The following is a 24054-nucleotide window of genomic DNA, read 5'->3' as shown; positions in this document are numbered from 1 at the left end:
TGGACCTTCAGGAAAAGCCTGAGAATATTGGGTAGAAGGAGGAATGGGGGGGGCATGGATGGAGGCTGCTCATGCAAATTGTACTCAGCTGTGGGTCAGCTGGAAGCTGGAGACATGTTTTGCTCTGTGCTGGATCCCAGGCTGTGACTTGGGAACTTCTCTGGAAATGTAAGGGAGAAGCAAAATATTTTAATACTTTGAGCACTTCCATCATATGCTCAGGTTGTATATAGGTAAAGGTAAAGGGACCCCTGACAGTTAAGTCCAGTCGCGGTGCTCATCTCGCTTTACTGGCCGAGGGAGCCGGCGTTTGTCCGCAGACAGCTTCTAGGTCATGTGGCCAGCGTGACTAAGCTGCTTACAGCAAACCAGAACAGCACACGGAAACATTGTTTACCTTCCCACTAGAGTGGTACCTATTCATCTACTTGAACTTTGACGTGCTTTCGAACTGCTAGGTTGGCAGGAGCAGGGACCAAACAATGGGAGCTCACCCCGGCATAGGGATTCGAACCACCGACCTTCTGATCGGCAAGCCAGGTGGTATATAGGTGTGACTAAAACCATATATCCTACAGACACCACAGTCTCCACTCCTAGAGTCTCTCACTGCTCAGATATTAGGGTGGTACATAGCAGTATGTAGGAATTATTTCTGGAAGTAGTAAGAATAGGACCAGTTCACATTCTAGTTGTGAACTATTTATCTCAGCAGCAGAGGATTGCATTCAATCACTCCATAATCACTCCATAGGAACATGGACAACACGCTGTGAGAATTACCTCCGGATTGTATCTTGCACATGTTAAAAGATGCTCTAATGGGGCATAGATGCATACATGGTGTTCCTGCATCACACACACAGCTGATCACCTGTTTGAGGGAGGGGGGAACTGAATCCAGGCACTTTCATTCCATTCTCTCCTCTCAACAGGTGATCAGTGCTGCCACAGATAAAATGGCCATATGTTCTATGTTCTCTTGCATTCATAAGTGTGAACACAAACCACTTTTGCACATGAGATTCTCTGGATTGCAGCCAGAATGTTTAAGGCAGAGGATGTGGGTTTTACATTTAAGGTACTCCTTTGAGTAAAATAAAAGCATAGCTCATGGAAATAACACTGTGTAAACAATATTGTATACCCTGTTACTGAACAAGATGGAAGGGCAAAGTATTTTAACATGTATGAATGTTAACAGAAATAAAGTTACCTTAGCTATTGTTGAAAAATATTTGCATCAAGTCTTTTGCTGGCTCTTTAAAAACATGTTTTGTGTTGTTTGCACAATATTAATGGATTATCTGAAACATCTCTTACCTATAAAACAGAGAAATCATAATTTGCTATTGCATAGCTACCTGTAGGGTGACAAATTTCTGAGTAAATCCTGTTCAGGGAATCTATCGATTATGAATAGTAGGTGGGCATCTTAACCTAGCAACCTAATAAAAAAGTGGTGGGTTATTTATACTGTGAACATGTTTTTTGATTTTTATATCAAACATTCAAAAAAAAAAAAGTAGTAGTATCAGATCCTGATTCCTACTGCCCTTAGCACATAGTGCTGAGGTTTACATGGCCATCTTGCATTGGACTGACTCCCCCTCCACAATGTCCTTTGTGTTCACATGAACAGGGCCTATGGATATTTTTTAAAAAATGATATTTATTGAAAAAAGAATTTTTTAAAATTACAAAGAAAAAAGACAAAAACAGAAAAGAAAAATAAAAAAATAAAACCATCATTTTCAAATTCTCTTTTTTAAAAAAATGATATTTATTGAAAAAAAGAATTTTTTTAAAATACAAAGAAAAAAGACAAAAACAGAAAAAAAATAAAACCATCATTTTCAAATACTCCAATTTCATTACCTTCTTTCCATGACCTCCTCCCATCTCTTGTATCTTGATTAATAATTGTCACAGCAAATCCTTTCCATAATTCATAATATTCTGTCATTACATTACCTTACTCTATTTTCATCTTATCTTATAAAAAACCTTAAAACTTAACACTTAAATCTTATTTTAACCAGCTTCTCATAACCATTACCTTTTTACCTAATTCTTTAAGCATTTTTACAAGAGCCAAATAATTTCATTTCAACATTTTTCCAACGTTCATAAAACATTTCTAATGATAAAAAAGAGAATAAAAACAATCCAATCTTCTTCCAGCGTCCCCTCTCCCCGGTCCCGGGATTGTCAGTCCTTTTTATCCCATTAGTCTGGCACATTAACCTGGTGATCTTATATCCGAGGCCTTCAAATCTCTTCCATGTCCCTTCCACAGCTCTTCTTCATATTTTCCTTTCACTCGTGGGAACTCCAGCTTGGTAGTGTTTTTGACCCTTTTCAACAAATCAGCCCCTTTCTCAAAATCCAGACTAGACTCCATGTGGTATTTTAAGACATGTTTCAAATTCCCTCCAAAATTGGAAGTCCCAACAGCTCCAAACCTCTGACGGCCCATTGCCAGACTCGGAAAGTCCAAACATCCCTGCATAGGGGGGTCAGTCCAACCCCCCATTTCCAAATCAATCCAAACTTTGTCTTTCCAAATCTGGTTTTTTCCAAATTCATTTGTCAAATCCAAAGGCTCATTTTCCTACTGGGCCAAAAGTCCCTCCATCTCTGGCGCCCAAGATTCTACAACATCTATCATCTGCTCTGTCAGGACACACTCCTGTTTAAGTTCCTGGGTGGGCTCCATATAATTTCCTGTTCAAATGTTCTGGCCGCATTAGTCATCAAATCCACTGATAGGGCCTGAACTGTTCCAGCTGAGGTTGATGTGAGTTGTAGTCTAAAACATTTGGAGGGAACCAGGTTGGCAAAGGTTGTGTAATGTAAAATCAATATGGAAAGCCAGAGTTGAGAACTGAAGATCTGGACTTTGGTTTCTGTTTACTGGAAAAGTGCAACAATATAAACTCTGAAAAATTGGCGCAAATGGGCTGTATCCAAGAAGTATCAAACAACAACATTACCATTTTGCTTGTCAAGTACAGTTAAAATGATGATATGCTCTAAAGCAGTGTTTCCCAACCTTTTTTGGGCAAAGGCACACTTGTTTCATGAAAAAAATATCGAGGCACACCACCATTACAGCCCCGTGACGTCAGCGCGCAGCGTCACGCCGGGAGGGACATGAATTGCTAGCAAATTACATAATCACCTCCTTGAGGGCTGGCTCATCTTCTCTGAAGGCAGAACCCCATTAATTAACAGCACAGACTCACACCATAGCCAAGACGAGGGGGGAAAACCTCAGTCATGCACAGTCATGCACATGTGGGGGCTAAATGAGGACGAAGACCGGGCAGAGAGCAGGGTTCAAATCACCCCACCTGGCCAGGACAATCCCTGGGTGCTCCCTTGGGCCACTCGCCTGACCCACCTCGCAGGGCTGTTGTTGCGAGGATAACACGGGGAGAACCACGCGCGCCCCCGGGAGCTCCTTGGAGGAGAAAGCGGGCGATGAATGCAATGCACGAAATATATGAGAGGCGACCAGGTTTTGCAGGTGAGGGGCCCCCACCAGCCTCCGCTTCCAACACCCGGCGCAACGACGCCGAAGTTTCCCCCCGGGCTCGGCTCGGGGAGCAGCGCTGCTCCCCCCCGGCTCCCCTTCGCCCTCCCGGCTCTCTCTGCCGCCCACTGGGGACCCCCCTCACCTGCCAAGTCTGGAGCGCCGGTGGAAGTTGCATGCATGCATGCAGGGCGCCGCGTTGCCATTGCATTGCACTGCACTCCATGCAACGCCTGCACGCATGCATTGCCTTGCACGCCCGCCAAGGGGTCTCCCCGCGGTCCGATGCGTCCCCTCCGGCGCGGATGCAGCATTGCAAAAATAAAAAACCCCTGACGCAGCCCTACCTGGGGGGCAGCCTCCGCCGCTCCGCCTCCGCGGGGATCCCCGGGCTCCATCCTGCCGCCCGATCTCCGCGGGGGCACAGGCAGGCTGCGCGGGGTCTGCGCGGAAGAGCCCCTGCCCACCCGGCCGCCGCTGCTGCGCTCATTCCATGGCCGGGAGAAGAGTGCTTCAAACAAAACGCCCGGCCCGCCAGGCCACGTTGGGAAACGTAGTTCGCGCACCCCGCGTGGGCGCGGAGCCCAAGGGCGAGGGGACTACGGATCCCAGCAGCCCCCGCGCCGGGGACGGAGGGGGAGAGGCCGGGTGCAGGGATGGAGGGACGGGTGGGCGAGCGAGTGAGTGAGTGGCAGCCGCCAAGCCTTGGCCGAGAGCCAGGAAGGGCCTCCCCGGAGGAGGAGGAGGAGGGAGGCGCAGAGCAGGAGGGAGGGAGGGAACCCCAGGGGTCATCTAGTGACGGCGCCCCAATCGAAAATTTGACTTTAAAAAAAAAATCTTTCGAATTTTTTAATTTTTCCCGCGGCACACCAGGCAACATCTCGCGGCACACTAGTGTGCCGCGGAACAGTGGTTGGGAAACACTGCTCTAAAGGGGAATGGCATCCAAGATTCTCAGGATGAAAGAGAATTTCTTTGCTCACTGTGTTGCACCATGCCATCTCATTTAATAAGACTTCTTTGTACACAAAAGGAGTATTTCAGAATGAAAAGTTCCTTTGCCACACTGAAGGCAAAGTGTCAGCTTTTATGGCAAATTCATAAAAACCGAATCTCCATTAGGTATGTTTGCCAAGGCAGTTTATGGTCCAAGTGCACACATGCCACTGAACACGGAGATTAGGGAAGATGAATAGCCACAATGAAGTTAATAAAATCACTCAGAAGGTGTACATTGCTATTCTGCTATTCTGTTCTACTGTATTATTATTCCTTTTCATCTCTTTGTTCAGTGTTTGTAAAATGTTAGGAGCAATTCAAGGATGGCTTACCCTGTCTTAAAGATACTTCAGCAGTAAAATAATCACTGAATTGGCCTTTAAAATGGCTAAGGATATGCACCTTAAGACGAAGCTTAAAATATTAATTTATTAGCACAGTTGGTCAGCCACATACATGAAGGTTTGGCTCTAGGAGTCCGTGTGCAAAGGCAAAATCGTGCAAAGTCAAGAATCCCCAGAACTAGTCTCTCCGCAAGGCAGAGGGCTGCTTACTGGGCGCTCCTGTGACATTCCCAGAGCAAATGCTGGGGGAATGGGCGGGAAATAAAGAAATAAATAGAGAACAGGGAATGGTGGGTCTCCCCCTCCCACCGTTATTTACTTATTTATTTCCCACCCATGTAAGGTTGCGATTGCATGTGCAAAGTTGAAGCCCAATGCACTATCTGACATTGGGTTTAATTATGATGCAACTATGGTACATCTAGTTCTTCCTCTTTCATCTTGCTTGTGGCATATCTACCACCCTGAGGAATCACATTTGTAGTGGGGGGGGGGCAGATTCAATTTTTGGAAGGCCCTGCCTTCACACCGTCCTGTTTTGTATGATAAGCCTGTTAGTTTATGCATGCAATTTTCTGGGTTAATCTGGCATGTTTTTTCAAACAGTGGTTGAGGCACTAATCTGTGCCTGGGCTCTAGCCTTCACAACAAGATAATTTTCAATCTGCAGGGCTCAGGGCCGGTCCTGCCATTATATAGAGGGAAGCAGCAGGTGCTGGGGGCACAGAGTGGTAGTGACATGCTGGAGTACAGAGCTGTGTGTGCCATGCAAACTATCTGTGCCTGCTTACCTCAGGTGTAGCGGAGGATGTCGTCCCATCACCAGTGTTGAATCAAAATTCAACATATACTGTATACCTAATCAATCATAGCACCCTGCAGGTGAGGGCCTCCTGCAAATACCATCCTATCAGGAGGTCCATGCAGTATAGTAATCAGGCCTTGGTGTTCGGCGTTCTCTCCCCCCCCCCATTAAATAGTAGATGGGGGCCACCTGTGTTGTCTGTTTGTGCTTATTGAAGACCTTCCTCTTCCAACAAGGCTTTCAAGTAGAGTTCTTTCCAAGTCTGCATCTGTATCGGAATTGCTTTTAAGATGTTTCAAAGATGTTGTTATATGTTTTAATTGCTTCCTCACACGTGTGTTTGCTACCCTAGGCTCCTTTGGGAGGAAGGGTGGGATATATTATTATTATTATTATTATTATTATTATTATTATTATTATTATCAAACTACAAATCTAGTTGGCTTCTGTACAAGTAATTTTGCAGGGCTCCATCTTGTCCTTCACCTCAGGTAGCAAATACCTTGTTATATGGAAGAACATTCAGTCAACTGTCCTCCCCACTGCTTGTCCTTCACTCCTGCAGTCTAAAGGCACCCGATTCATGTGAGAACCAGACATTTTTGGCTCACCGTGACCACCTATCATTTGTTAATGAATATATTTTCCTGTTTCTTTCAGGGCCCACCTGGTCCAAAAGGCGAGAAGGTGAGTCTCAGCATGCTGTTGCCACTAACACAATAAGTGGAAGCCCTCCTGGTGTTAACTGGTGGCTATTGAAGCAGTATGATGTGAGATTATTTAAGAGAGCTGGGCTAGCACACAGATGCTGTGTTAAAACTATCATCTCATCTTTCCACTTTGCAGGGAGATCAAGGTGATCAGGGCCCTCGGGTAAGCATATTAACAAAAATGTTACACTTCCCCTTCCCTGACTAGGCAATTAGTCCTTAGTGCAAAACTAAACTGAACAGAGTGTCAAAGCTCATTTCGCTTTTCAGCTGCTTTTACCCCTGCATGTTGTAGATCTCCAGGAAGGCAATAGCCAAGAATGATTTCACAAACTATATAAGAAACATTTGACTAGAATTAGTTCATGCTGCACATTACTACTCAACTAAAATTTGGAATTTCTGCTGTTAGGTGGCAATATATTTCAGAGTGGTTGTGATATGCTTAAAAAAGAAGAAGCAGTTTCACTAAACAAACCTTCCAGCTTCCACCTGTTTGTGTCAGATCTGCATGAGCTTCTAATAAAGCAACAGCAGGTGGATTTTAACAAATTAGAATTCTGTGAGCAGGAAGCATGCATGTCCTTAGTACTTGCCCTTTTGAAATAGCAATTTGTTCCACACATCTAGAACATAATATATCAGGAACACTGTATTCAAAGGATTGGGTTTGTTTGTTTTAGAGCTGAAACAGAGAAACAAAGAAGAAAATTCTGTCATGTTGAGAGCGCCAGTTGTTTCTCTTTACATCTGTGCACCGTAGTAAAAATAGAATAAACACCAGCTGGTACTGGGAAACAATTGTCAAAACAGCAAGAAGCTAGCTTTCCCAACAGCCATTACAGTGCTGGCTCCAAAGATTTTTGAGGGAGGGGGGCTTGGGCACTAGAAGTTGCTCCAAGTTTATCTGGCTTCTTAGCACTGTAAGCAATGGCCATTCAGTTGTCCTCTCCCTCTTGACTCAGTTTTCACCATTGCCCAGAAGGAGAGGGCACATGGAAGCCATTATTCACTCTCCATGCTTTTGCTGCTGCTGACACACTTCCAGAGGCAGGTAAAGAGGTAGCAAGAGCAAGAAGGAAGAGGAATAGCAGGACCAGTCCTCTGTTGTAAGTGATAGAGCCTCTACTGGGGACTGGGCCTTAGCAGGACCCAACAATGGAGGATTTCTTTTTTTAGATAAAGGTGAAGGGACCCCTGACCATTAGGTCCAGTCTGGGGTTGTGGCGCTCATCTTGCTTTATTGGCTGAGGGAGCTGGCGTACAGCTTCCAGGTCATGTGGCCAGCATGACTAAGCTGCTTCTGGAGAACCACAGCAGCACATGGAAATGCCGTCTACCTTCCCGCTGGAGTGGTACCTATTTATCTACTTGCACTTTGACGTGCTTTTGAACTGCTAGGTTGGCAGGATTTATTTTTTTTAGTGCTCCCTAAAAACGAGTGCCTCCTGCAAAGAACTAGGATAGACTCCTCTTTCCTGCTGTGCTAGTCTTTATTTTTTTGGGGGGGGGGGGGTTTAACAAGATCAGACCAGGCCCCAGAATCCTGGCAAAGCCCACTGTTACTGGGGTGCCTGTACAAGGTAGTTGGGCCTGGGAAGCTGCTATTTTTAATTTCTCCCAAGGATCCGGAGCAAGGCTACACTCAGCACTCCAGGGCATTGTGAATAATGTAAAATGGTGAGTTCCCTCCCACCTGTGTCAGGGAAGTCTGCAACCAGGGAAACCCACTACTGCAGGAGAGGTGCCCACCAAACAGCACTTGGGCAAGTGCTCTTTCATCCTGGCAAACAGCCCTGGTGGGAAACCAGTCATCTGAAGTGATGCAGTCCATTCACCACTCTTGGGTGATAGGTTTGTACCACTTCCTTGCTATCTCATTTATCTGCATGTGAAGAGACACTGGCCTTGGGAATACACTAAGTATTGCTATTTTCTCAGGTCTGTATTTATTTTCTGTACAGGATTTCAATCATTATTAGCTAACGTTTTAATGCTGCACTTCAGTTGCACGCTAAAGAAAGTCAGAAAATGACTAAGGCGTGGCTATTCCATGTGATGGTGATTTCTAAGCCTTGGCCTTGTTCCACATGATGTAGGTTGCCAGAAGCTTCTCTGCCATTCTGGTAATTATGATGGGATGCTTGGATCCTTTGGATAGATACCCTGATCATTTTTTTCCCTGCCTTCGTCCTCCTTTCCTGACAGGTGCAGGAGAAGTGAGCCAGAGTCTTGCTGTGCTTGTAGCTAGAAAACTCTGGTGAGGGAAACTACTGTTTGGAAACCTTTATGGCTCTTCAAAATAGTATTATGGCTGTTTTGTACTTTTACAAAGGCACACACAGTATTACTAAGAGAAAACAAATTCATGTTAACTTTGAACCAAGTTATGAAACATAAGAGAAAAGAAGAGACAGACAGCAGGTTGTGATTATGCTCGGAAGCCCAATTGTTTTATACCATTCAAAACTATTACTAAGGCATTCCTCTCCTTTTCAGAGACTTGCTATTGCTGCTGTCTGTCACTAAGGTTCAATCCCCACAGTGTATGAAAATATAGCTAAAGCCTCTTTTTGATGCGTGAATAACTTTAATTAGCTCTCAAATTCCAGTAATGGGTCTGCTCTCAGTCATTTTTTTTATAAAAAAAAACCCATTCTATTCAAATGTGTATTGTGTGGAGTGAAAGCACATGAAAATATATTTGGCACCACATTCAAAAGAAGTGAACATTTATACTAGACTAGAATCTTTTTTTAAAGTCTTTTAAAATATCTGATTTGATAGACTTTACAGTAGGTTTTCAAAACCAAAATACCTCCACATAAAAACATAGGAAGCTCTTTTATCCTCTGTCAAACCGTTGGCCCATCTAGGTCTATGCTGTCTATGCTGACTATCAGTGGCACTCCAGCCCTATCTAGAGATGCTGTGGATGATGATGATTGAAATTTCTGTACCATCCTTCACCTGAGGATCACAGGGTGATTTACAGTATAAAAACACAAAATACATAACATAGTAGCAAACAAAACAATAATACCCACACACAGCTTAAAAGGCTATAGATTGTTTAATTGGCCAAAGGCCTGGGAGAAGAAGAATGTTTTTGCCTGGTGCCTAAAGATATGTAATGAAGGTACCTAAAGATATGTAATGGTGCCTAAAGATATGTAATGACATTATATGCTCATAGCGTACATTCCTTCTTATTACAAACATTCCGGTTTTACAGACCAGGAGTGCAGCATTTACCCAAATTTGAAAGAGCCATTAGAGAATTATTGGCATATTTGTAATACTTCCTTTGTTTACAAATATACAGGCTGAACCTAGGTGAAGGCACAACTTAAACACTCCACAGATCGGCAGAGGCAGCTTCAACCAGTTCAGATTTCTGTGGAGACAGACAATACTCAAAACTAAGTTTTCTGTCCCTGTTCACAATTTGGCTCAAACTTCAGTCGTGTTCTTTTATTTTCTTAACATGTAATGCTAAAGCCAAACCATGAGTAAAGAGTAAGAATTGAGGTTGATGCCCTCCTACCTAGGGTTGCCATACATCCAGAATTTCCCAGATATATCCAGTATTCAGCCCTCGTAAACTGTGTCTTGGCAGAAATTGCTGACATGTCTGGGGAAATCCGGATGTATGGCAGCCCATGTTGGTAGTGTAGATTTTGGCAGATTTCATAAAATATAGCTCAAAAACTCAACTTTTGTTTCTGGATTTTCACTTTTTGAAATATGGCAACCCTACTCCTACATTGCTGCTTTTCCATGGTTTGGCTTAGCATTAGGTCTGAACATATGGTTTATCAGGGGACAACAATAGCAGCAGAACAACTGGGTAGGAGCAACTGGGTAGGGAGCCCACATGCTTACATATTCACAAGATGCCATGATGCGTGAATCAGAACACTGTAGGACACTTAAGTTTTTCTAATATGTATTTAACATAAAGAACAATCACCATCTTGATTTTTAAATCATTAGAGAACAGACTGGGGAAATAAGCGGAGGACATAGCAAATTAATCTAGTCCTCAACCAAGAATAAGGAGGCAAAAAATTTTGGTAGAACAACAGGCTGCAAAGGCATAGCCCTATTTGTTATCTGTGAAATGTTGGCTGGTATATCCAGCAACAGTACTAAAGATTTTACTGATCTAACAGCTCAGACCTTAATATCTTACTTGGAAGTGTGCCCACTGATTTTGTCTGGCTGGACTCCAAATGTCTCGCAGCCCAACACTCATGGGAAAGCTTCCTTCTTCAGCTTGTAGTAGAACTTTGCACGAGGAAAATAAAACCTTATACAGGGATTTTGTTCCAAATGTGAAGATCAAAAGTAGCACATTTTCTTTCAATGTATTCATTTCTTACTCTAGGATTTGTACGTCCTTGCCTGAAACTGCAAGGAGTAATTTCCTTTCCACTTGCAGCCCTTTGGATCCTGGCCAACATGTTTTAGGCTGAACATTATTATGTCTTTGGAATTTCATAACGGCCATATATAGTCATGATGAAGCATTTATGAACTCAGGATTTCTGGATAGGGTCCTACACATTTGATGTTATATGGCAGGCAAGGAATGTGGTTTTGAAAATAGTTTACAGAGCCAGAACAGTTTTCAGGGATTTTCTTTTTAACAGTTTGAACTTTTTAGTTCCATATTCACGACTTCAGCATTTTTACTCTGTTTTTCAAACTTTTATTATGAATACAAAATGCTGTAGTGAGCTTGACTGTCCTTATCACTGTAAATGAGTGGCCAAGGACTCTAAAACAGTAGTAAAACCATTGGTCCATCCAGGGACGAATGAAGGCATTGTGACACCCAGGGCGGCAAACCGCTATGTACTGTGCATGTGTGGTGTCACTACATACAGCGCATGCGCCATACATAGCGACGCCGCTCCAGTGCCATACAGACAGTGCTGGGATCCTCTGCTCGCGGCTGCAGTCACGAATGGAGGATCCTCCGTTCATGGCTGTAGTGGTAACAGAGGGATCTCATCGCCATCCGTACGGCGCTTGAGCAGCGCCAGCGGCAAACCGCTATGTACAGCGCATGTGTGGCTGCAGCTGAGAACTGAGGATCCTCCACATGCAGCTGTGGCAGCGTGATGGCTGCTCACGCCGCCGTGAGCCCCCGCGGGGTGCCTTCTTGTCACCCCCCCCCCAGACATGGCACCCAGGGCGCACCGCGCCCCCCCCCCGTTGCAACACCACTGGGTCCATCTAGCTCAGTAACGTTGACACTGATTAGCAGTTTCAGACAGGAGATTTTTCCAGCCAGCTTGGAGGTGCTAGAAACAGACCGTCAAGTGGCAAAATGGGACACACCACCCTTGAAAACACTAAACCAGTGGTTCTCAAACTTTTTTCTCTGGGCCACACTTTCAGAACAAAAATTGCTCCCTCCACCCCGAATTTTTTATTGGTATGCATTGTAACAACTCCTAGCAGTGCTTGATTTATAACGTAGAACACAACTGCTTTATAATATGATCATGGGGCATCCATAAAATATAAAATAATGCAGGTACATAAGAACATGAATTGTTCCCAAAATATTATATTCATTGCCCTTGAATCTTCCTATCAGCCTCTCCTGCCACATCACTGCAGTGCACCACACACTTTGAAAACCACTGGACTAAACCATAATTTAGCATTATAAGAATGATTGTCGCCTTCCCCTGGACTTGAACGCTCCCCACACCAGCATGGAGGAGTTGGGAAGCTTGTGATTATTTACAGCTTGTCATGCCATCCAAAGCCAATTGCAATTGTGGTTAATTTTAACTATGGTTGGTGGGAATGAGCCAGATTTAAACCATAGTGTAGTGTAAGCTGACTTGTTTTCACTAACCATAGCTAAGATTAGGATTTGGATGACACAGCAAACTCTAATTAATTTTAAAATGGAGATAGAAACTCCTGATCTCCTTGTAACCATGCTTGAGGTAGAGGAAGACATCTGAGGCTAGACTCATTCTCATCTGAACACAGTCTTACTCCAAGTAAACATTTATAAGATTGCACTGCAAAGACTCTTACCCATGTGAAATCAAATGTCATTACCCAAATTATTCATTTTAATAATTTTTAAAAGTAAATGCTAAGAGACATTTTTAAAAAACTTCTCAGAAGTCAGCCTGTATAACTGGTTAACTGGAAGCGTAGCTTGATGTGTGTTTGTTTTGAAAAGTATTTGCATCCAGTAGTTTGGAGTGGCAGTGTGTTTCAGGATGTCAGCTGAAGGTAGTGATAATTCTAGCACCAAGATCAAATATCCCTCACAATATCACAGCCAATGTGCAGTTCTCAGATTGTGAACAGCTGAATTTGATGTGAGAGTTGTGCCACAAGTTGCAGCATAAGAAGAGATCTCTTTAGGACAGCAATAGAACCTTGTTTGGCTCAGCTTTTACCTGTTGCATTGCTTTGTTCTGATGCAGTAGCAACTGTGGAAAAATGGAAGTCAGAGACTCAGTTTCATATCACTGCTCTGCCCAAAAACAAAAACTTCCCCAGCTGTTAGGGGTAGCAGTCTCTAAGTGAACTGAATTGCATACTGATGGGAAAGGAGAGCTTATACCATATCTGAGAAATGTGTTTCTCAGAACCTGGCCACAATAATACCAGATGAAACACATTGTGTTGCTTGGCTTTTGTGCATGATCCTACCCTTTGGGCAACTTTATCTTGGCACTGAAGTGCAGTAGAGAGGTGGCAAGCATCTACTTCCTCTGGCAAGTTTCCACAATGGCACAGAGAGTAAATTGTTTGGGTTGGACTGGTAGACTTGCTGCTATTAAACCACGGACACCTTATACTAAATGGATTTTGGCAACTCAGTAACTCTTATTTCACAGGATTATTGAGTGAAGAAACTAGATTATAGTTTCTAATTATAAGAATTTAGTCCTCTGGGAAAAAAAGATACTAATATGGTTAGTAACAGTTGTGGCTCTAAAATATTAGGCACCCAGGCATAAATATTTAACTAGCTGACTGACACAGGAACATTTTTTTTTTATTTCCAGATCTAGACAGTGTATAGCTAATATTCTCACTGTTTCTTCTTTCCGGAGTACACAATTGACTCCTTGTCCAGTAAAAATTAGGAATGTGCACTGACCATACGCAGGTGGCACTGTGGGTTAAACCACAGAGCCTAGGACTTGCTGATCAGAAGGTTGGCGGTTCGAATCCCTGCAATGGGGTGAGCTCCCGTCACTCGGTCCCTGCTCCTGCCAACCTAGCAGTTCGAAAGCACGTCAAAGTGCAAGTAGATAAAGAGGTACTGCTCCAACAGGAAGGTAAACGGCGTTTCCATGTTCTGCTCTGGTTTGCCAGAAGCGGCTTAGTCATGCTGGCCACATGACCTGGAAGCTGTACGCTGCCTCCCTCTGCCAATAAAGCAAGATGAGCGCCGCAACCCCAGAGTCGGCCACGACTGAACCTAGTGGTCAGGGTCCCTTGATTAGGTACTTCTAGAAATTCCACTTCATTTTAAGGTGCTTTGTAGACTGAACAGTTTGATCCAGGGTCTATCCAAGTCTGCTTTGTACCTCCCATTCACTATTAGGATACCTCCCCACCTTTTGACAGAAGTGAATGAAATTTGTGTGCTAGTAGGCCCTACACCTACTAGTTTGAGGCACATTAGCATTGCATGGAACACACATTACAGCATTATTTTCAAAGTGTTGATCTGGCAACCTTTCTACCTTCCCTGAAGCAGAGGAAGTGGAGAGACAAGAAGGTGGAGGTGTGAGTTTCGCATGGCCTTTCCTCACAGAGCTAAGCTCAACTTTCAAAGTGAACAGAAATTTGCTTACTAGTAGGTTCCATACACCTCTCTTTGGGGTAGCAGAGGCAGTTCAGAGACCAGGGGTGGCAGCAGCGGCTGCCCAGAGGACTCTCAAGGAGAGGAAGCTGAGGAAACACTCCACAAGGGAGGGTATTTGAAAAAGGGTGAGAGGCTGCCATAACTGGGCTTCTGAACCCCACAGGGGTGCCACAGAAAGAATGTAGTTGGTCAAGGGAGCCATGGGCTCAAAAAGGTTGAAAACCTCTGGCCTATTTACAGGAGAATTTCATTTAGGGTATTGCAGGTCAACTTCTACAAGTGAAACTGGCTTAATACATATTAAAGTCTCCTGAAGAGTTATTCTTTTTGTAAACACTTATATCACCAAATGTCTGAAGAGCTCTCCATCAGTTTTATCCTGAAGAAGGGAGAATTAAGCCAGACAGTTCTGTGAACCACCCAATGCACAGCTTCTGTTTACTTCAGCTGTACTTGGAAATCTTTGCACTAGAGAAATTAGCAAGCACTTCCAATATTTCAAAATGACTTTTACTTAAAGAACCTTGGCACTTGAAGATCATTCATGATTTATTGTCCAACCAGAGCAGTAATTAATGAAAATAGACCTTGAGCATGCACTAAACGGCTCTAATTGAGTATGTTAATCTATTTCCTATCCCCTTTCTGCAAATGATAATAAAGCACTACTGCCATTCAGTTCTGATATAGAAAAGATTTATTGTTTATCAGGTCTCACAATCATTATCCAGCAGCTGACTTTAAATTAGTTTTGGGGTCTAGGTGCAATAAGAAGCCACACAGGGTGCATACTTAACTATTTTCATAAAATTATTTTCTCCACATGGAGTGTTCCAAGTAAATTTTTTTAACAGCTGGGGCTGTACGCAACTGATAGCATCTTTCAAATGTCTTCAGCAGGAGGGATTAAGTTCCAGAAAGCGAAGGCATTCAGAACTTCCTTTTATTATCTTAACCTTTGTTAACTTGAGTGATTAAACAGATTCTTTTGCTTTGGTAAAACTGTTAGGACTCTCTAGTTAATATTCTTGTATGATTAACCCTTGTTTTGCCTCTGATTGCCTCTCTAACGCATGAGCAGATGCTCAATAATAAAGCAGAAGTAATAAATTCTGCAGCACTTGTAGTGGTTTGTGATTCATGTCTACTTCATCTTTACCACAGTCCCATGCCATGCCAGGTTTATGAGCATGTAGTTGAGGCTGAAAGATACTCATTTGGCCAATCCATTTAGTAAGTTCGCAAACCTCTGATTGGGCTGTTGAACCCAGAATCGAGTTCCTATGTGAGCTAACCTATCAGAAAGTGCACTTCCTTTTCAACTAGCCACATCATATTATATGTGAATTGCAGTCCTCCCACAAAAAAACAGCTCCATTTGGTAGAATGCTGTTGCAGGATGTTGATAGATTAGTCAACCCATTGTTATAATTAAACATCTACTAGCCGATTTTGAGTCCATCCCCCACAGAGGTACTAATTCACATAATTAAAATTAGGGCTGAAATAATGCTGCCCAGAAACGATTTGCAATATGAAAAGGGTAACTTTTCAAGCTAACTAAAAAGTTTCCTGAAATACCCCCTGTCCGTAGTGCATCGTGTGTGTGTGTGTGTGTGTGTGTGTGTGTGTGTGTGTGTGCTGGTTTCCTGATGACAGCTCTACTCTCCTGAAAGTTTGGAATAGTTCTTTCCCTTCCCCATAACAATGAAATAATCACACAGTGCATTAGATTTGGCAAAACGATGTGTGGTCAGTACATCCTTAATAGGCATTGCCCTTCAGGGTGAGAAAATGTTCACTAAATGCACTCCACTCTTGTTTCAAGTCCCAGCCCTAATTAAGCATATACAGTATAATGATTACTAGTAGCAAACATGATTTTATCAGGAAGACATCCAGAGCTGCTTGGTTTTATGTCTTCATAAATAATTAAATAGATATTGGGATATGTCTTACAAAATGAGTTGCAAAAATTGGTTGTTTGGAGCAAATGGTTGAGAATGTGTTATTTATTCCTCAGTTGGAACTGAACATTTTATATGTTATAAGGCGCACTTCAGATGGGTTTGTGTTGCGCTTTGAAGCTGATAAATGTGAAATATTGGAAGGGGGGATGTAAAACTGGAAAGATGGTTGGTTCTTTGTATATGATGAATTGCCCAGAGGTTTTTAGCATTATTGGATGGTAGTGGATTCTCCTTCAATGGAGGCTTTTAAGCAGAGGTTTGATAAGGCCACCTGTCATGGATCCTTTAGTTGAGATTCCTGCATTTTTGGGGGTTGGGCTAGATGACCCTCAGGATCCCTTCCAACTCTACAATTCTACGATTTTGTGAAATGGACTGAAACTAGGGCTTGACTGACATTAATCTAAGAAAGCATATATTTGTTTATTTACATGCATATATTGGTTTTCCCCCATTGATGTGAGCACAGTTCACTGCAAAATGATAGCAGTAGAATAAAACATGAATCAAAATGTGTGTTAGATGCATTTATGACAACTTGACTATGCACCTAGGTGAAAAAATAGTAATAGTCATAAATTATCCTATGAAGTTTTAGAGTGCTAGATCTGATGCTCTTCAGCGTCATCATTAATTATTTGCATGAGGAAGTGCCATTATCCAAAACTGTTTACTTGTGGATGATGCAGAACTCTGGAGGAATGCAAATACTTTTAAAACCCAAAGACGTCTCATTGGAACATTTATTCCCTGCCATGGCGTGAGTAGAAATAGATCACTGAATGCCACATTTTTTGAAGAGGCTGCATTGCTTACAAAACATTCCCTTCCCCCTCCCAAGAATACAACCATTTCATATCAGATTATTTCTTATGACTGCAAAGTTTCCAAGAAGTGACACCCTCCATTAAAATTAAAGCTCTGCTTTGAATGAATGCACATGTTGGGAGGAAGAATGCCCTTTGGCCTTCTCATACTCTGTGGTGTATTATTGTTTTAGTTTGGCTGCTGATGGAGAAAGCAGCAGTTGCAATAAAAGGGTTTATATAAAGCTCCTGCTGCGAGTCTTTGGCAATACACGGGGAACGATGCAAGACACTATATTCCCTAGAGCAGGTACAATAATGAGCACCCGCCTGAGAGATTAATTGGAGCTTGAGGTGGTTGTAGGGCGGGGAGGCCATCATATAATGTGTCAGGATCACTCTGGCCTTCAGCTCGAGTGATCTGATGTGAAATAGTAGCAGCTGGCTGCAAATGTACGAAGTGCAAGTGAGCAGCAGGTGGCAATTCCTGCCTTGTTTGCCAGATCTTCACAGGAATATGTAAGCTTGTGCAGCAAGGTCAGGAGCAAAAGCAGACTTTGCTGTTTCTACCCTGAGAGGCACAGTAGATAGGCAAAGGTTTGCTCACAGCCGGCAGCGTTCACAAAGGAAGCTACATAATATATTACCGTGCTGTAAATATGCAGGGAAATTATGAAGTGCTGTCTGTGGAGCAGTTATCCAAAGGTAGTCACAGCAAGCCTCCTACAACAGGAACTTCCTGCACAGATTGCTTCATTCCTGAAGGAAGGGTAGCTTTCTTGCAAAGTTGGGCAAAGAACATAGGAGAGCACAGGAAGCTGCCTCATGCTGGTCAAGCTTACTGTCCATCTAGCTCAGTATTGTCTGCAAGACCTCTAACAGAAGTCTTTCGTATCACCTGCTGTCAGAACCTTTTTAACTTAAGATGTCAGCATGTGCTTTACCCAGAGGTGTACTCAGGGCCATCTTACCCATAGGCGCTAGGGGTGCGGGGCACCCGGGCACTGGGCTCTCAGGGGCACCAGGCCAAGAGTCCGGGGCCCAAAAGTTGAGTCCAGGGAAGAGCCCGCCCATCAGTTGGATTGCTGCAGCGGGCTCTTCTGCTGCAGGCACTTCTGTGCTGTGAGTTCGGGGGTGACCGAGCCAGAGAGATGCTGAGGCGGCCAGCTGGCTCCGCCCTCCTGCACACCTGGGACTGGGCAACCTGAGGGGGTGGATCTTTGCACCCCGGCACTGCATATGCTTAATACAGCCCTGGGCGTACCTAGGGGTTGACAGAACTGGCCCCACCAGGGGCACAGGCACAGAGGTGGTACAAAATCACCTATACAGACTATGGAGTGCATGACAACAGGCACTGTCATGGTGAGATCAAATGTAGGGAAAGATTCCTGTCCAGCACAAAGGCATGCAGTTTTTTCCCACCCTCATTCCAGACACTTTGAGTACTTGGGCTGCGTAAAATGTAGCAATTTCTAATGCAGCTATTGCAGTAAAGTAATTTTTGGGGGGAGATGTGGCACGACACTGATACAGCACCTTGCCAAGGGTGAAAGGGATCTTAGTTATGCCTCTGGCTCTATCACTGAGCTATGGCTCCTACCTAGAGCCAGGTGAGGGAATCCACAATGCAGAAACTATGAAGTCCCAAGCTGTAAGGGACTGACTCCTTTTTTCAACCATTGCCATCCTTTCCTTTCTCCCCACACTTTGTATTTCCCTCCCATTGGTTCCATGTATGGGTTTTGGAATCAGTAGGCCAGCTTCAGAGTTGGTGTACTTCCCACCCCTGTTCTGGTTTTTGGTTTTTTTGATTGGGCAGTTCTAAACTGGTCCCCAATCCCCATCTCTGTATTGCCTTCTCAGGTATTGGAGCACCACTGACAGTGGAAGAACAATGGTAGTAGACCTTTCTAATGTTACTCCAAGGAGGCATCCATGTACATACCTCCTTCTCAGAAGACAGATCTTCCTCTCCACCCACTGAGGGGGTGATGCACTATATCCTGTGGTGCCTACAATGACTGTAGGATTGTTCCCTACACAGCTAATCCTGCAGTATAAATTATGGTTGTAAATCACTGAGCTTAAGAACAATGCATAGTACATCAGACTAAGAACTATCTACTACACCATGTTGTTTCCAACTATATCCTGGAAGATCACAGTCAAGTAATGGGGGCAATAGGCATATTCTTTGATCCCAGAATCTGGTATGTAGAGGTGAAATGCCTCAGTACATTTAGATTACCTTTGGCTATCATACGTCTGTGAACTCACCTAATCCTTTTTAAAAGTCATCTAAATTTGTGGATGTGCCCACATGAATTTTATCAATTTCATTATGAAAATTCACAGTGGATATTCTTGAGTTACATATTTGCAGTTACAGATAGGTAGCCGTGTTGGTCTGCCATAGTCAAAATAAAAAAAATCCTTCCAGTAGCACCTTAAAGACCAACTAAGTTAGTTCTTGGTATGAGCTTTCGTGTGCATGCACACTTCTTCAGATACACTGAAACAGAAGTTGCCAGATCCTTCTATATAGTGAGAAGGTGGGGAGGGGTATTACTCAGAAGGGTGGTGGGAATGGGAGACTGGCAGATAGCTGAGATGAGCCTGTTGACGACTCTTAACGACTGCAATAGGTCTTACAGGAAAAGGCAAGGGGTGAGAAGGTGAAAAATAGCTAGTCATGTATTTGCAGTTGTCAAGGTTTCTGAATAAAAATTATCCTGTTAAAAAGATGTTCAATTTCCCCCTAGAATGGTCATTTTAATTAACATTACTTTTTAAAAGAAAATTGATCCGCTTTTAAAACCGATATAAATTTCTTTGGACTTAGTTTCTGTTTTTATTCCGTAAGAGTTGAAGCTGTAACGTGCAGAAAAAGGCTAATGAATCACAGGAATTCTGGTTATCATAAGAGGGGAAAAGAGGTGGATATATCTAAACAACAAGGGCTGGGAATCTCAGGCTCTGGTTCTGGATGTGGCCTCAGCCTTCTCTATCCAGCTCCTCTCCTGGCCACACTGCTCCCCATCCCTTCATCCCACCTTCGTCCTTTGCTTTTTCTTAGTGGGAATGCCTTTCTTAGTTGCCAATGCCTTTTGAGTAGCTGGATAGAGAAACGTGTGCATTCGGTATGTATATGTTGAAACCTCCGATACGAGTGTTTCTGCAATGCAGCCCCTGTACAATGTTAAGAGTCACATCCATTACTCTGAGCACTTTTACCTCTGGTCTAGCCTACTACAGTGGTACCTCAGTTCTCAAACGTAATCCATTCCAGAAGACCATTCGACTTCCAAAATGTTTGAAAACTGAGGCACAAAGGGCTGGCTGCAAGTTCAATGGAGAAAATTGAAAAACATGCAGCGGAAGCCATTCGACTTCCAAGGTGTGTTCGAAAACAAAAGCATTTACTTCCATGTTTTCAGCATTCGAAAATCAAAATGTTCAGCTTCTGAGACGCTTCAAAACCAAGGTACCACTGTACCAGCGTATGGGTTTTGGAAGGTTCCTCATAAGGGACTGTGGCTCTTGCGCCAATTAAGTTCCACACCCCTGTTCTTCAACACATATACTGAGCAGTAAAATTAATGAAAACTCCATCTAGTTTCCTGTTTCTGTAAGTGGGGTTTCTTGTCCTCTGCTTATCTGAATTTGGAGGGGAGTGTTATTTTATGTAAATGATATGTATTCAAAACTTTTGGGGGCCACAAGAGTGTTTTTTTAAAGAAGTAACCAAACCAAAATATTTGCTTTGATCTTTTAAAAAAGTAATCCTCTCTCATTCCATAGAATTAAGTGATGAATCGCTGAACCAAAATTAATGGAAATGTGTAAGAGCAAACTGATAGGAAAGGCCTTTGCTTTAACAAAATTATTTTAAAACACTCCAAAGAAGAGGTGGCGCTTCTTGATTCCCTTAAGCAGAACTTTATGAGGAAAAAATAGGTGTTGGTAATGACTTACACTAAGAGTAAAAAGCAAAGGAAAAAGCAGGATCCTGTGGCAAATCAGAAGTAATCTCAGGGGCTCTCTGTGTAACATTCTGCCCTGAAGATTATCGGAGGACATTTTTCACCTATATTGCAAAGGTTGCTGGCCTCTAATACACCCCTCCTTCTCAATCATCCAGTGCAGTACTCGTGAGGTATAAGAAGCTGGGTGCTCTTGTCACATCTGACAGCCTTTTCTGATTGTATAAAGGGTGTTAAAATATAGCAGTGAGCCAGTCAATGGGAAATGGAAGAGTTGAACTTCATCATGTACATGAAATACAGCTCTATACATTATCGAATGTTGCTCTCAATTGTTTTTTTAACACTCTGGATCTAGTATTAGTCCAATGTCCAGTGTATTAATGTCTATAAATACTGTCAGTTCATGTTCTTTGTGTTGCATGCTAAAGAGAGGATTTTAAAATGAAGTTAAAAAGATCTGTTGTTTCAGAGTTTTTTGCCTACACGGCTCTTGTGGCCTTAGCTTAACATATGCTTAAAAAAAGGGGTGTCTTTCTCTCCTGCTAATGTACTAAAAACTAATGAATATTCACAATTGTGACCTGATGTTGTTTTTTTAAAAAATTAAACATTTATAATTCTGAGTGGCCTTACTCTTTCTTGGACCCCTCAATAGAAAACAGAATCTCTAACAGGCCACCCTTAGCAACAAAAATAACGATAGAGATAAGAACCTATTAAATGTCATGTCTGTTATTAAGTTGTTGTTCTGTGTGACGTTTTGTGTCGTGTTATTTTGGTACCATGTGTGTGTTCCTAGGGTCTGCCAGGCTTTCCCACAGTTGCTGCTCTTCACAGTAATCAGATCCTGACCGTCAAGGTTTGTGGCTGACCTGTACCAGCTAGCCAGTCTTTCTGTATCAGCATAGAAGTGTCATGAATGCTTAGTTTGTTTTTGGAAGCCGGCTAGCCCACCCTGCATATCGTAATTGTCATCACACGTGCTGCTTCAGTGCTGTTGTGCTATCCAGGTATCAGTGGAACTACCTGACGTATGAGAGGGCACAAGGCTAGGATTACGTATGCTGGTATCTCTGCCAGCTTCCAGCCGTGTGTGTTCTTAATGAGAATTTTCTTAGCAGGAACTGTATTGCAACTCTGCTTGTAAAGGGCACACAAGGATGCACAATGCCTCAAATGAATCTACGTCAAAACGCTAAGGGTAATAATGCAGTTTATTATGCATTCATGGCTTCATGTTTTCAATTTTTTCAAGTATTAAGCAGAAATGATTTAAGCTATCTATGGACCAGCAGACTCAGTATGTCATTTTAACGGCATCATTCTTCATGGCACAATATGCTGTTTGGAAAGTCTGACTAAATGCTGAACTGGTGCTTTGTCTCTAGGAATCTTTGCTTGTGAAGCATAATAAAGGTGTTCAGTGTAGTTCTAAATCTTGGCCAAAAAAGAATAAAAACCATAGTTGCAAGAGAAGAGTAAGCTTGACTTGCATTACCTTTTCATTCATTAGGTGGCAATGTAATGAATAGATGATTTCCTGCTCTCTCTCTCTTTAGATTAGTGCTGCAATTCCTTTAAAAGAAAGCATAGATTCCTTTATCGGACACAAGCACCAGTTGTTTATTATATTTGCTATTGCAAGTCTAATGTATATATTTCTATTTCTTTCTTGGGGCCTTCTGATGTCTATTCTCCAATTCTTTCACCTCTGAACTTCAACCTTTGACCTCACCTGCCTGATCAGATGGTGTTTCCTAAAATCAATCATGGGTTTCTCTCTGCTGATCAGCAGCTCATTAAACGCCGCCTCATTAAGGTAGTGCTTAATCTCTCTCTGCACCTTTTGCCATGCTTTTGCTTGCAGCTGATTGCTGAATTGTAAATACTGCTGAACCACATTGTTCATAATGAAATGGAATTTATTTATTTGTTTATTTATTTATTTATTTATTTATTTGCAAAGGGCTAGAAGACACTGCATGGAGCTTTGCCGTAAACCACAAAATTAATTTTGCCAACTATTTTCTGTTAGCTTTTTACTGGAAACTGGACAGAACTTAGTATTTTTGAAGATTTAACGGTTCGTTGCCCAACTAGATTAAATTATTCCAATGTGGATATATTTGAAGCTGTAAATGTTGTTTCTCAATTGTCGCTATAAAATGGCTGCTAAAGAGAGATTAAATATTATTGCTGTTTGATTTATAGCATGAAAAGTACTGTACAGCTTTTCAACAAGGCAGTTATATTTCAGAGCCTGCTTAGAGCTCAGTCAGTGTCGCTTGCTGGGTCTCATGAACCAGTTTTGTAAGCTGCCCATAAAAGTTTTACGGCCTCCACACAGGTCTAATCACTCAGTCTTTAAAATGAACATGCTGGCCAAGTAAACATTTGCCCCTTTGCAGAAATCATGGGCATAGCAAGGGAGGGCAGGGAGGGGCAGCTGCCCCCCCCCATAAATAAAAATACATAGCAAACTGAGGTTCTGCCTCCCTGCCCCCCTAACAAAAGTCCTGGCTACTCCCATGGCAGAAATGTATCGGTAGAATTTTGTAAGTTTGTGTTAAACATTCCTGCATAGTGTCCTAATGCAGAAAACAAACTTCACAAACTGAAGTCATCCTAATGTAGGTAGTCAGTGTACAATCCCCTAGACCTGCATATAGCACTGTATTCTGCTCTGGTCAGACCTCACCTGGAGTACTGTGTCCAGTTCTGGGCACCACAGTTCAAGAAGGACACTGACAAACTGGAACGTGTCCAGAGGAGGGCAACCAAAATGGTCAAAGGCCTGGAAACGATGCCTTATGAAGAACGGCTAAGGGAGCTGGGCATGTTTAGCCTGGAGAAGAGGAGGTTAAGGGGTGATATGATAGCCATGTTCAAATATATAAAAGGATGTCACATAGAGGAGGGAGAAAGGTTGTTTTCTGCTGCTCCAGAGAAGCGGACACGGAGCAATGGATCCAAACTACAAGAAAGAAGATTCCACCTAAACATTAGGAAGAACTTCCTGACAGTAAGAG

General features: G+C 42.8%; 1 protein-coding gene across 1 annotated transcript in view; it reads left to right on the top strand.

The window, feature by feature from the left end:
- The window catches only part of COL25A1 (collagen type XXV alpha 1 chain), a 309311-nt gene that overhangs the window by 191275 nt on the left and 93982 nt on the right, over window positions 1-24054 (top strand). Inside the window, exons 6-8 of the mRNA XM_083459390.1 lie at window positions 6347-6373; window positions 6533-6559; window positions 22773-22844. Coding sequence (XP_083315516.1) covers window positions 6347-6373; window positions 6533-6559; window positions 22773-22844 — 126 coding nt within the window. The remainder of the gene's footprint in view (window positions 1-6346; window positions 6374-6532; window positions 6560-22772; window positions 22845-24054) is intronic.

Source organism: Podarcis liolepis, assembly GCF_965112155.1.
Source record: "Podarcis liolepis genome assembly, chromosome: 9".
NCBI classification, from domain to species: Eukaryota; Metazoa; Chordata; class Lepidosauria; order Squamata; family Lacertidae; genus Podarcis; species Podarcis liolepis.
This window is presented reverse-complemented; position numbering and strand designations above follow the sequence as displayed.